Below are 12,294 nucleotides of genomic sequence, written 5' to 3'. Positions count from 1 at the left end.
AGGGTCTCTATTCCTTGTCCACAGGCAGGACCCGCCTGCCGCGGCGTCGCCTCAGCGTCCCTCTCCAAGACAACCGCGCGAGGTGGGCGGGCCCAAGGGCAAGGGGCAACCACAGAGCGCACGCGAGGCCGACAGGGGGCACCACAGAGTCATCAGGGGGCGGGAGGAGCCCGGAGGGCGGAGCCGCGGAACCAGGGCAGCCGAGAAGGGCGGCACCAGGGCGGAGCCTGGGCAGCCCTCTGTCACAGGGGCAGGGGAGCCCTGGAGCCCTGGAGCCCTGGAGGGCCGGACCCCGCGGACCCTGTGCGAAGGGAGAAGGACCTGGGCGGAGCCGTGGCGGAGGGAGACGAGTGGATACCGGACTGGACCGGAGTGGAGGGGGCTGGGCTAGAGCGAGACCAGGACGGAGAGGCGGGGCTAGGGGGCGGGCAAGGAGCTGTCCAAAGTCACCCTGGAAACGGAACCGGGGAAAGCCGGGATTAGAGATCGCGGCAGTCGGAGGAATCTAGGGAAGCAGAGTCCGGGTGGGGACAGATCCACTCTCTGGGGTCGGCCCTCCTACCCTGTAAGGAGAGGACTCCTGATGGAAAAGGCCCAGAGAGACCCACCGAGTTAGCGAGTTGGCGTGGCTCTGGGTTTGTAACACCGACCCCATCTATGTCGCCTCCTGGAGGTCTGGGGACTTAGTTGATCCGCTAAAGAGTTTAGGAGGCGGGTCACGCTTCCAAGAAATTGGATTCAAAGTCCTCAGGTAGCCTAGACCCTGCCGGGCCCCCATCAGAGTATACTCTCTCCCCTCTGCTTTCCTGGCTCCAGCCTCCCCACTCCAGTCTGTTCCCCTCCCCCACCGCCACTCCCAGACCTTCCCTCCTTTGAGCTTTTGTGCTGTTCCCCTGTAGAAACGCCACCCTTTGGGGAAGACTCTGACCTATGCAGTCTTTCAGCTCTCAGTGCACCAGTTTGCCCAGCCATCTTAGCACTTGCCAGCACTTACCACTGGTACTTTTAACTCACTCAGCCACTCAGCCTTTGGGGGGAACATTTATTGAGTGCCTACCACGTGCCAAGGGGAGTCAATGTTGAACATAAACACAGGATTCCTGCTTTCAGGGAACTTAGAGTCTGGTGGGGGAAGCAGAGATTAATCAAATAATCACACTAAAAAGCAACACATTACAGAGGTGCCTGGCACCCTGTAGGCCTTCTGCAGGTAACTGGTGCATGAACACATCAGTAATCAGTGCTGTGAAAGAGAACACGGGGTGTGAAGGACAAGCAGGAGTTAACAGGTGAGTGGGGGAGGAAGAGCATTCCAGATGTGCCAAGCCCCCGTAGTAGGAAGACGTGTGGCTGATAGGAGGACGTAGAGGCCAGTGTGACTAGAGCAGAGTGGCAGGGAACACAGTTCAGAGTGAGGCTGAAGAGACAGGCAGGCCAGGCCAGCAAAGCCTTTAAGGCTTTGGACAATTTTGACTGTAGCCCAAGGGCCATGGGGCACCCACGGGAGACTTTCAGGCAGGGGTAACCTAACCAGCTTGTATTTTGAAGCAGTTGGTTGGCGGGAGTACCAAACGAATGCAGGGAGGCCAGTCAGGCTATTTCCAGAGTTCACTGGGTTTGGGCTGCCTCTCCACTATATAGTGAGTGCCCCAGGACGGGATCAGTGCCTGGTACCCCTCTGAAAACACGCATGCACGCACACACAGAGCCTAGCCCGGGAGTGCACAGAAAAGTTACCCAATATACACTGCTTACAGCAATCTGAAATCAGAGTTATCCAGCAACATTCAACCCACCAGTTTATGTATACAGGGCCCTGGGGGCCTTGGGGAGCAATGGGTTGGGGAAAAGGAACACAGGTTTCCTGCTGACCAGTGTTTCCCATGGTAGAACCTGGGAGCCAGGCTCCCATCTCCTCTCCATTCACTTCCTCTATTAAACATGTTCGTGTTCGCGGCCGGCCAGTCCTCTCCCTGCTCCTGGCAGGGTACAGCGGGCTCTGTCCTCAGCCTTGAGCAGCAAAGAACCGGTGTGCTGAACTCTGCACACCATCTTGGCTCCTCAACGGTCCTGGCGCCGAAGTGGGGGTGACGGGGGATGCCGTACTGGAGGCAAGTCGTAGTGTCCAGGGATGTGGCTGTTCTTGGGTGAGTCATAGTGGCCAGGAGGCAGGCCCGGGGGCAGAGGGGGCTGGGAACCCACAGAGTCTCGGTCTGGAGACAGAGAGGGGAGAAGATGAGAAGGAGGTGGCTCCTCCCCTTCCCACCACTCTCCTGCCCTCTCCAGCCTCTTCTGCCCAAAGACGGATGCGTAGTGCCTGGCTGGCTATAGGCCAGCCTCCTCAGCTGCCAGTGGGGGAGGCCATCTCGACCTGCCCACCTCACAGGATAGGAAGACACTCCGTCACCTGCCTTGTTCCCAGCTTTTCTGGGTATCAAGTCTACAACTCAGGTGCTGTAAAACCACCATTTCAAATCCTCAGCCCTGTGAGGGAGGTACCGCCACCTACAGGCTCTAAGAGGCAGTGTGACTTCCCACACATCATGCCTGGTTTGAGCCCAAGTCTGACCCCAAAGGCCTTGCTCTTGCTGCCACTTCATGCCAACTCTGCATTCTCGCCCTCTGTCCCTTCTCTTTTCCCACCTCCCTTGTCCCTGTTCTCTCTGCCCCAGTGGAGAAGGAAGACTCACCATGGGTCAGGGGGCTGGGCTGCTCATAGGTGCCACTGTCTCTCTCTGGCTGGGGGTGTCGCCGCCTCTGGCTGTCCCGGAGCTGAGAAGGCTGCCTGGGGGGAGACCCTGAGGGAGGGCCTTTCATCTCCATGTAGCTGCTCTCCCGGGGGCTCCCTAGCAGGCCGGGCAGGTCCCGTATGGTGGCGTAAGGGTTCTCACTGCTCAGGGAAGCCACGCTGGCCCCCAGACCCTCTTCAGAGATGGGCCCTAAAGATAGGGGAAAGAAGTCAGGCTCAGAGGAGGCACTGGCCCCTAAACCCCAGCGCAGCTCCCTCCCTCGCTCCCCCGCCCTGCCCTGCCCTGCCCTGCCCTGCCCTGCCCTGCCCTGCCCTCACCTTTACTGTAGAAGGGGCCAGGGCCATTCCTGTTGCTGTAGCTACAGCTGTAGCTTCGGTCCAGGCGGCTGCTACCTGAGGAGGAGAAAGCAACCTGCAATCAGGCCCCTGGTCCCCTGCCCAAGGTCCCACCTCCTCTAGAACTGAGGCCCAGAATCCCCTTCCACAGACACACGCACTCAGATGGAGCAGGATGCTGGGCTGTACACATCCACCCTCACCAGAGGCCTTGGCCCCCAGGCTCCTACCCCTGTCCAGAGGCCCTGGAGGGGGCTCCCGGCGGTGCTTCCAGTCAGCAGGCAGCGTGGCGTGGTTATCATGCCCAAGGGCTCCACCCGGCCGCTCAGGGGCCTGGAGGCTGGCAAAGAGCTGACTGCCTGGAACCTGGCAGGGGAGGGGTGGGACAGGGAGAGGCACGTGCCCAGCTGGAGCTTTCCGAGAACCGGGCTGTGCCCACAGGGCATCCACAGTGCATCCCCGCCCCCAACACTGACCTTGTTAGGGGGCGGGGGGTTAGGTGAGCACTGTGACAGGGTGTGGTAGCTGGGGTTGGAGTAGTAGTGACTGTAGCTCGGAGGGACATCTGCACAAACAGACACAGTTGCAGGGTGACCTGCCCGGTCAGAGACAAGCCTGGGCCCAAGACAGTCATTCTGTTCCAGGAGATCCATAATCAGCCTCTCTGGCCTCTCTGACTCTCTCCAACTCCCCGCTTCCCACCTACAAGGTCCCGGGAGGGATGCAGGAGCCCCGCACCCCATCTGCCCTGTACCTAAGAGCCAGCCACTCATGTGTGTCCCCGCCCCCGGGCCAGCTCACCTGGCATGACGTACTCAGAGCCGTCCAGTCGCCCGCTGCTGTAGGCCACTGCCAGGTGCTGGTGCTCCTTGCCTTTTTGCCAATGGCGGTAGCCAATGAACAGCGCCACCAGGGCCACCACCAGGGATCCCAGCACTGCAATGCCAATCACTGCCCCGAGTGAGTTATAGGCCACCGGAGAGGTAGGCGTCATGGTGAATGGCTCCTGGCTTCCTGTGTGGGATGGGGTGGTCACTCAGGACAGTGTCTTGGCCCTACTGGTGAGCTTGGGATGCATGCATGGGAGAGGCCCCAGTAGGGAGGCAGGGTGATACAAGGGTACCACCTAGCAGAGACCTGGGCATGTACCTGTGTCCTGGTTCCCTGGGGACAGTGCGGGGCGGGGTGGGGGTAGGGAGGGGGCTAGGTGAGAACTCACCAATCCTGCAGGGGGCACCACTGTGCCCTGGGGGACACACACAGGCCCCAGTCTCTGGGTGGCACCTCTCTCCAGGACCACACTGGCATGGTTGGGAACAATTGGCGCCGAACATCCCTGGAGAGCAGCCTGTTTAGAGAGCCGAGGAGGCAGGCGGGGATCAGAGGGGCCAGGGAACTGCAGTCCCCTCCTCAGGCTAGGGCTGACTTGGAGGCAGGGGCATGGAGTTCCCCTTCTGCTGGTACCTTCCAAGCAGAGATGTCCGGTCCGGCCTGGGGGGCAGAAACAACTCCCATGCTGGGGGTGGCAGGTCCCGCCATGGCGACACTGGCAGAGCTGGGCACAGTTGGCCCCCCAGTGTCCTAGAGGGCACGCTGCAGGAGACAAGGTTGGAGCCTGTCTGGCGGGCAGGGCCAGCCCCTCCTGAGTGAATTCTCAGCCCCCAGCATCGCTGACCTCTTCAGCTCAGCTTTGGTCTCCCCAGGGGCACCAAGGCTTTGAACCGTATCTACACACTGATGAGTCACAAATGCTTGCCCACAGCCCTGTGTCTTGCCTGAACTCCAGACCCACGTGCCCAGCTGCCTGCTTACCTTCTGCGCTTGCCTATCTGATAGACTTTCAAAATAACGTGACCAGGGCCAGACAACCAAAGGCTTCCAAACTATCCTATATTGCTTAGCTCTGGACTTTTTTTTTTTTTTTTTAACATAAGAGAGAAATAATTGTCTATACTATTCAAGGCATAATTTTTGTGTATCTGACACTAGCAAAAAATCTAATAGTAGTTACTGAATTCTATGGAAAAAGTCTTGTCCAAGATTACTTCCCTCTACCTTGCCCATCTTTTTCATGGTAACTGCTTCTCATTTCCCCTTTTTAAAATTTGTTTGACTCGGTTTTCTGGACTAATTTTTTCCATGATGTCCTTCTTATATTTATGTGGGAAAGAGGCCATGTATAAATAAATAAAAATAAATTGGCAATCCAAAAGAAAAAAAGAACATGTCCAAAACTGAGCTTATGATTTTCCCCACCCCCATACAAACACTGCTTTTCTCAGGCCTCCCATGCAGAAGGGCAGGGAATTTTTTTCCCTGATCTGTTCATTGCTGCATCCTGAGCACCTAGAACAATACCCAGCATGTAGGTGATGCCCAATAAATATTTGTTTATAGTGTTTATATAAATGGCTGAATCAAGGTGGGTTCAGAGGCTTTTATACCCAGGAGCAGGGGAACGGAAGCCTCTGGTCCTCAGCCCACCCCCTCAGCATGCACACATGCTCAGACACATGAGCCACCACATACGTTGGGAGCAGTCAGGGCCTGTCCAGCCAGCCATGCAGTAGCAGGTCCCATTCGAAGGGTGGCAGGAGGAGTGGTTAGCACACTTGCAGGGCACACAGCGTTTGCCGTAGCGGCCGGGCTGACAGGCTGGGGGACAGGGGCTTGTGGTGACCAGGGGCAGGGGCCAACCCTCAGTCAGCCCGTGACCCCACTCTCTCCCTCCCTCCTTCCCACTGCAGCAACCGGCCCAAAGATTGGAGTCAGCACAAGAGACCAAGAGGGGTAGAGTGGGAGCTTCAGGCATCTGACACTGCACTGCACATTACTGCTGGCAGGCAGGGGGAGGGGAGGGAGCCTCACATCTCTGGCAGGAGGGGCCTCGGAATCCAGGTGCACACACACAATTGCCATTCTCAGGGACGCAGGTGCCCCCATTCTTGCAGGTGCAGGTGTTGCTACAGTTGGCTCCCCAGAAGCCCTCAGGGCAGGGCAGGTGGCAGCGGGTACCTGTGAGAGGGGTAGGATGAGCCTGGCCTGTGGCCCCCCTTCCATAAGGTTTCTTCTGAACACACGTCCTGTGGGATGCATCCCCCAACTCCACAGTAAGCCTGGGGCCTGGACACCCAGAACGCTCACCTGTCCAGCCAGCCTGGCACTGGCAGTGTCCGTGAACAGGGTCGCAGCCATCAGAATGGTCACAGTCACAGCGACTGGCACAGCCTTCACCAAACTGCCCCTTCTTGGAGAGGGAGTAGAGGGTAGGACAGGCCAGTCAGCTGGGGGGCGCTGTGCCCTTCCCTCCCCCAGGAAGGCAGACGGTTGTGCACTTACCAGGCAGGGGAGCTGGCAGTGGGTCCCGTGCCACCCAGGGGTACAGGTACAGGCTCCAGTTTGGGGGCTGCAGGCTGCCTCATGGGCACACTGGCAGCTGGCATTGCAACCGAAGCCCCAGGTTCCAGGCGGACAGGGCACGGAGCAGTTACCATGCTGCCAACCTGGAAGAGGGGACTTGCAAGTAGGCATGGGGACCTGGCTCCCCTCCTGAGCAAGCACACACTGGGCATTGGCTCTGCCAGGCTCTGCACTATGAGCTGGGGCTGGGGGTGGGGATGCCCACGGCCGCATAGGAGACAAGCATAGAAACTGCTGGATGTTGGACAGAAGGCTGAAAGACCGCTGGGGATGCACCACCACCTTCTGGGTCTTGGTTGCCTCTTCTGCAAAATGAAGGGGGGTGGCAGCAAACCCAAATGCTTACAGAGGCCCCAACAGGTAACTAAATGAGTTCTCCAGACCATGTGTAAGACAATAGGGAGGAGTGGGGACTGGAGACTGGACTTTTGCTAAATATGATAGACAGCTAGTCAAACAAAACATATCTGCGTCCGAATCTAGCCTAAAGGTTGCCAACGTGGCACCCCTGGTAGATCTCCGAGGCCCTTCCTGGAGCTGCCATTCTGTGATTCTGTGTGTCTGAGGATGAGGCACGTTCTGCAAAGAGGTACCTCTGGCCTGGGCCTTTAAGGACAATTGGGATTTTTGTGGTTGAAAAAAAACAAAGCGGATATTCCAGGAAGGAAGTAGCCTGGCTACTTTCCCAGCAGTCCAGCTGCTGACCAGTGCCTCCGCCCTTACCCTGCAGCCTCTCCCCTACTCTTGGCCTGCCCCTACCCTTGGACTCTCCCTTCTTCGCATGGCCCCGCCCCCAAATCCCCTTCCGGGAGACCCCAACCCATTACCTTCCTTGCAGACGCAGGCGCCGTCGATGGGCGAGCAGGCGATGGCATTTTCGCAGGAGCAGCGTGCGGAGCAGTTGACCCCATAGGTGTCAGGGGGACAGAGGCTAGCGCAGTGCGGGCCCTGAGAGCGGGCGGGAGCACCAGTGAGAGGAGCGGGCGGGCTCCTGGGCCTCTCCGGCACCTCCCTCGCGGCGGGGCGCGCCTCACCGTGTAGCCGGGCGCGCACCGGCAGAGGCCGCTGTCGGGCTGGCAGACGCCGCCGTGCAGGCAGAGGCAGTGCTCCTGGCAGCCGGGCCCGTGCGTGTCCTGCGGGCAGCTCTCGTTGCAGTGGAGGCCCGCCCAGCCCGGCAGGCAAGAGCACTCCCCGCTCATCGGGTGGCAGCTGCGGGCGGAGGCGAGGGCGCAGCGCGGTCTGAGCTCGGGTCCGCAGGTCGACTTCCCCGCCCCCTCCGCGCGGTGGGAGCCGAGCATCGCCGAATTGAGGGGGACATCGGGGAGGCTCGGTGCTGTTCCGAGAGCGGTCTCTCCCCGTCCCCGAGGCCCCTCCCCTTTCCCTTGTGTGACATCTGTCCCACCCTAGGTCCTTTTTGTGACTCCGGTGGCTTCAGCACCGAAAGCCTCTCCCACTGGCCTCCAGACCCCTTGACCACAGTGCCCGCGGCCTACTTGAGACTGTGTTCCAGGTCGCAGGTGCAGGGCATCTGGCAGCTGAGGCCGTAGAGGCCGTCGGGGCAGAGACGTTCGGCGCAGCGGTCCCCAGTGAAGCCGTGTTCGCACAGACACGCGCCGTTGGCCGGGAAGCAGCGGGCGCCGGTGGCGCAGTCGCAAGTCTCAGCACAGTCCTGCCCGAAGCGGCCCACGGGGCACTCCTCACGGCACCTGGGCGCCTCTCGGGAGTGAGCCTGGGCACGCCTCCCGCCGCCGCCCCCGGCCCACCCCAGCCCACTCCCACCCCAGGCCAACACCACTCACCGGTCCCCTGTGTATCCCGGAGCGCAGTGACACTGCCCGGTGAACCGGTCGCAGAGGCCTCCGTTGTGACAGCGACATTCCTGGGAGCAGTTGGGTCCATAGGAGCCCTCGGGGCAGGGCAGGGAACAGATGGTGCCCTGTAGGGGTGAGAGGTCGACAGAGCCCCAGGAGCCCAGCCCCCTCCCCATGGCCACAGGACCCATCAACACCCCTACACCCCAAACCCTCAAACCTCTCCAGGGCCCACACAGCCTACCCCCCTCACACACATCCTCCTGGGAGCCCTGTAGAGAACCGCCCACAGAATTCGTACCCACAGGCTCCACCCTTCATACCATCCAGCCAGGTGGGCAGCTGCAGGAGCCCCAAGAGGCCTGGAAGACACCCCCATTTTGGCAAGGAGGGGTGCTGGGGCAGGAGAAGCCAACACTGTCCTGTGAACAGGACACCTCGCAGCTGTTGGGCAGAGGGGGTGAGGTCAGTATGTAAACAAGCAGTACCTGCTTCCCCCTTTGCCTCCAAGGGCTGGTCAACCACACACAGGCCCTCCCCAGGAGGAAGGCCCGACTCCAGGGCTCAGTGAGTCACACCCACCCTTCGAGTCTCACCCCCCTTCCCTGTTGGGTACTGCAGGGATCAAGAAACAAACGTTTCCAGGACTGGAAATGGCAGGGACACCCAGCCCCATCAGGAGAGGTAGAGCGAAGAGCCATGGGTGGCGTGTCTGCTCTCCACGCACCCTCTGCTCCAGCTCTAGCTTTGCTCACGCTAGTCCCTCTGGGGGCAACACGGCCGCCTGCCATGGTTTTCTATCCTGAGGGCTCAACTCCAGAGCTCCTCCATGAAGCTGGATCTTTGATCTCCAACTAGATGCACATTCTCCCTCCTGTGACTCCCCAGCTCTCCCTGCACCCTGCCTTGCAGTAGGGTTCTCTGCGTCCCTATCTCAGCCCCAATTTGGGACGTGCTTTCGCTCACACGCTAGTTCGTGTTATCTTCACAGCAACCCTTCTAGGTGGACAATACTGCTCCCATTTTACAGACCGGAAAGAAACACGTGAAGAGTCAATGATTTGCTCAAGGTTGCTCAACCAGCGAGCAGCGAAGCTGGGACCAGGATCTGGGCCTCTTGACTCCATCCCCACGTTTGGGATGCTGAGTCCCCTTGTGTCCCCACGTATGCCCGTGCACCCTGTGTCTGCGATCCCGTTAGTGTGTGTTCCTCCCGTTACACACCTGGGCCCAGTTCTCTCTGGGGGGCAGAGGCAGGCTCCGGTCTGGGGGTCACAGGGTGCCCCATGGCACTGGCAGCTGAACTGGCAGGCAGGGCCGTAGCGGCCAGGGGAGCAGGGCCGAGAGCAGTGTGGAGGCTGCAGCCCAGGGGCACAGGAACATGCCCCACTCTTGGGGTCACAGGAGCTGCTGTTGCCGCAGTTGCAGGACTTGTCACACTGTGGCCCCCAAACGCCCGGGGCACAAGCTGTGGGATGGGAGGGCGGAAGGGGGTCACCAGGGGGTCTTGCCCCTCCCCAGCCTCCAGTTAGTCCCCGTCTCTGTGTCCTGGCCCCCACACATGCCCCCATGCCCGGCTTTGGCCCCTCCCCCTGTACCACACCTCCAGAAAAGGCTGCTGGCTTTAGTGGGACTCTGCTGGGTGATCGCCCTGGGGGCCTAAGCACCTGTGCCCTGGTAGGGAGGGTGTGCCCAAGGGTTCTGCATCCCTGGAGGCACAAGGGGTCATGCCCTGCCGTCACCAGCCACTCACCACTGGAGCAGTCGTCGCCCCGCCAGTCTTGCACACATTGGCACTGATTGGGCGCCATGCAGCGGCCATGGACACACTCCTGAGCACAAAGCGCTGGGGCAGAGATGGGGTGGGGTGTGTGTGAAAAGATGCTTCCACCTCTGCCGTACCCACCTTTTATTCTCTGAAGCCTAACCCCAGCTTCCTCCCACACCAGGGACCTGGAGTTCGCCAAGCAGCAGTTCTGCCTCTAAGATGCAAAAAGACTGAGAGTAAAGCAACTCAGGTCAGAGCTTGTCAAGACCTCAGGATTCTGGACTCCCGAACTCCCTTCTGTGAAATTCTGGAAGCACGTTGTTGGGAAATGGGCAGGCGGGGTTCCTCACCTAGGTACCAGACATGGATGCTGTCCAGAGAGAGGGTAGGGGTTGGGCTGGGGTCTCAGGCTGGGCAGGGGTCTCTGTAGGGGCTGATGATGGTCCAAGGCTGAGAGAAGGGGAGAGACAGACAGAGCGGGCTCTGCTCTGGGGGTTTCAGGGTGCTGGGGGCGGGGGACAGGAGAGACTGGACGGCGACCGGTCGAGACAGATAGCGACAGAGAGACAGGGACGGGAAGAGTCAGAGAGAGAGCCTGAGACACGGTGACAGAGAGATACAGGCAGCCCAGAGACAGAGATGCACAGCCGGAGACTGCTGAGGGACATGGCGAGAGAGGGTGGGAGAGACGTAGGGCCAGCTAGAGACAGAGGTATGAAGTGGCAGCTTTGTCCCTAGAGACAACAGGGCGAGCGCAGGGCAGAGGAGTAGCCCCACCCTGGTGAGGGCAGGGAAGGACTAGGTGGCCTAGGCTCCACTCATTCCGCGGCCCCACCCAGGACTCACGGACACAGGCCCCGCTGCTCTCATAGAAGCCCCGGCAGCACTGCAGGCGCATCCGGTGCTCCGTCTTCACCACCTGGCGGTACACGGTCCGGTAGACAACCCTGGGGGAGACCCAGAGGTGGCCCTCAGTCCTCCCTGCCGAGGCCCCGGCTTCCAACCTTCCACAGTGCGGCACTGGGGGAGGCCTGGGGCACTGCCCAACACTCTGAGCTGGGGTAGCAGAGAACATTCCCTCCTTGCCCTCCATCCGGCCACACACATGCCCACAATACACCACACCTGCACACCCCAAACACACATACCCCACACACATCATGCCTTGAGTGCCCTGAGGCCAGATGCTTCCTCTGAACTCTAAAGTTTCCGAGAAAAGAATCGGGGTACAGAGGGGCAAGGCCCGGGCCGAGGCAGCTCCTCTGGCACCCATCTGCCGATGGAGGGGGACGGGCACTCACGTGGGCCGGGGGCAGGTGTGCGGGCTCTCCCAGGGCCGGTCACAGGGCTCCGAGGGGAGCAGGCTGAAGGGGCGGGAGTGCGACTCCTTGGTTGTGGTGGTGAAGCTGCAAGACAGGGAACGGAGTGGGGGCCCAGGGCAGGGGGAGGCCTGAGCTGGCAGAGCGGAGCGGGGGCGCGAGGGCTTGGCCACAGTGGGGAATATTTAGGCTTGCTCCCTCCAGCCTAGGATGGACCCCCCCCATCTGTCCCGCTTCAATCTGGAGGGATCCTCCCAGAGTTGGAATATTCCTGGGAATATTCCATTCCAGCCTTCCATTCCCTGCCGCCTCCTTCTCCCTATATGGGGAAATTGAGCTAGAACTGACTTCTGGGCCCAGCTGATGGAGATGGGTTGAAGCACTTCTGGCCAAATCTTGCCCTGGGACTTGTTGCCCAACCCTGTCCCCTTGGCTCTCCCTGGGCCAGCCCCTCTGCTTGCCCCACAGTGAATGGCTCCTACCCTGTGCTCTGTCCTGCAGCTAGCCTCGCACAGGGACCAAGGGATGGGGATAAAGAAAGGACAGGGTCACAGCTGAGATGGAGACTGAGACAAGATCAAGATGGGGATGGAGTCAGAGGCATCCCATCTAGAGGAGCAGAGAGAGTAGAAGCAGAAATAAGAGGGAGGTGAGGGCTGGAGAAAGGGAAGGAAGCAAGGGAAGGAACTGGGAAGAGGAGCCTCAGTGGGGAGAATGGGGAGCTGGGGGCTTGCAGCCCTCAAGGCACAGCAGGGGCCCTCTCTCACCTTTCCCAGAAGCTGCAGGTGTTGGGGTCCTTGGGGTTGAGGGTTCCAGCCAGCCCCAGGCCCAGGGCCAGGAGAAAGAGGGCCCGCAGAGGTGGTGACATTGCTGAGGCCTGTGACAGGGACA

The 12,294-nt window shown here is 60.2% G+C and overlaps 1 protein-coding gene across 2 annotated transcripts; it reads right to left on the bottom strand.

Annotated features, from left to right (window-relative positions):
• Nucleotides 1-1,055: 1,055 nt before the first annotated feature.
• On the bottom strand, nucleotides 1,056-12,271 carry PEAR1 (platelet endothelial aggregation receptor 1). 2 transcript variants are annotated; one of them, XM_068538260.1, is made up of 22 exons: nucleotides 12,171-12,271; nucleotides 11,386-11,490; nucleotides 10,931-11,031; nucleotides 10,070-10,162; nucleotides 9,541-9,784; nucleotides 8,640-8,760; nucleotides 8,305-8,441; nucleotides 7,999-8,211; nucleotides 7,540-7,714; nucleotides 7,333-7,453; nucleotides 6,425-6,588; nucleotides 6,230-6,332; nucleotides 5,954-6,100; nucleotides 5,615-5,740; nucleotides 4,550-4,678; nucleotides 4,305-4,433; nucleotides 3,887-4,099; nucleotides 3,562-3,650; nucleotides 3,316-3,451; nucleotides 3,068-3,142; nucleotides 2,691-2,939; nucleotides 1,056-2,213 (listed from the first exon to the last, which is right to left on the bottom strand). In XM_068538260.1, exons 1-22 carry the CDS (start codon nucleotides 12,269-12,271, stop codon nucleotides 2,062-2,064), a joined length of 3,123 nt encoding a protein of 1,040 aa, XP_068394361.1. In that variant the 3' UTR covers nucleotides 1,056-2,061. The 2 variants fall into 2 exon arrangements, with proteins under 2 accessions (XP_068394361.1, XP_068394362.1); XM_068538261.1 differs by lacking the exons at nucleotides 11,386-11,490; nucleotides 12,171-12,271 and adding an exon at nucleotides 11,233-11,246.
• Nucleotides 12,272-12,294: the final 23 nt, after the last annotated feature.

This window comes from Eschrichtius robustus, chromosome 3 (genome assembly GCF_028021215.1).
Source record: "Eschrichtius robustus isolate mEscRob2 chromosome 3, mEscRob2.pri, whole genome shotgun sequence".
In the NCBI taxonomy this organism is placed as follows: domain Eukaryota; kingdom Metazoa; phylum Chordata; class Mammalia; order Artiodactyla; family Eschrichtiidae; genus Eschrichtius; species Eschrichtius robustus.
The sequence above is the reverse complement of the archived record's forward strand: the minus strand, read 5'-3'. Positions and strand labels throughout refer to the sequence as shown.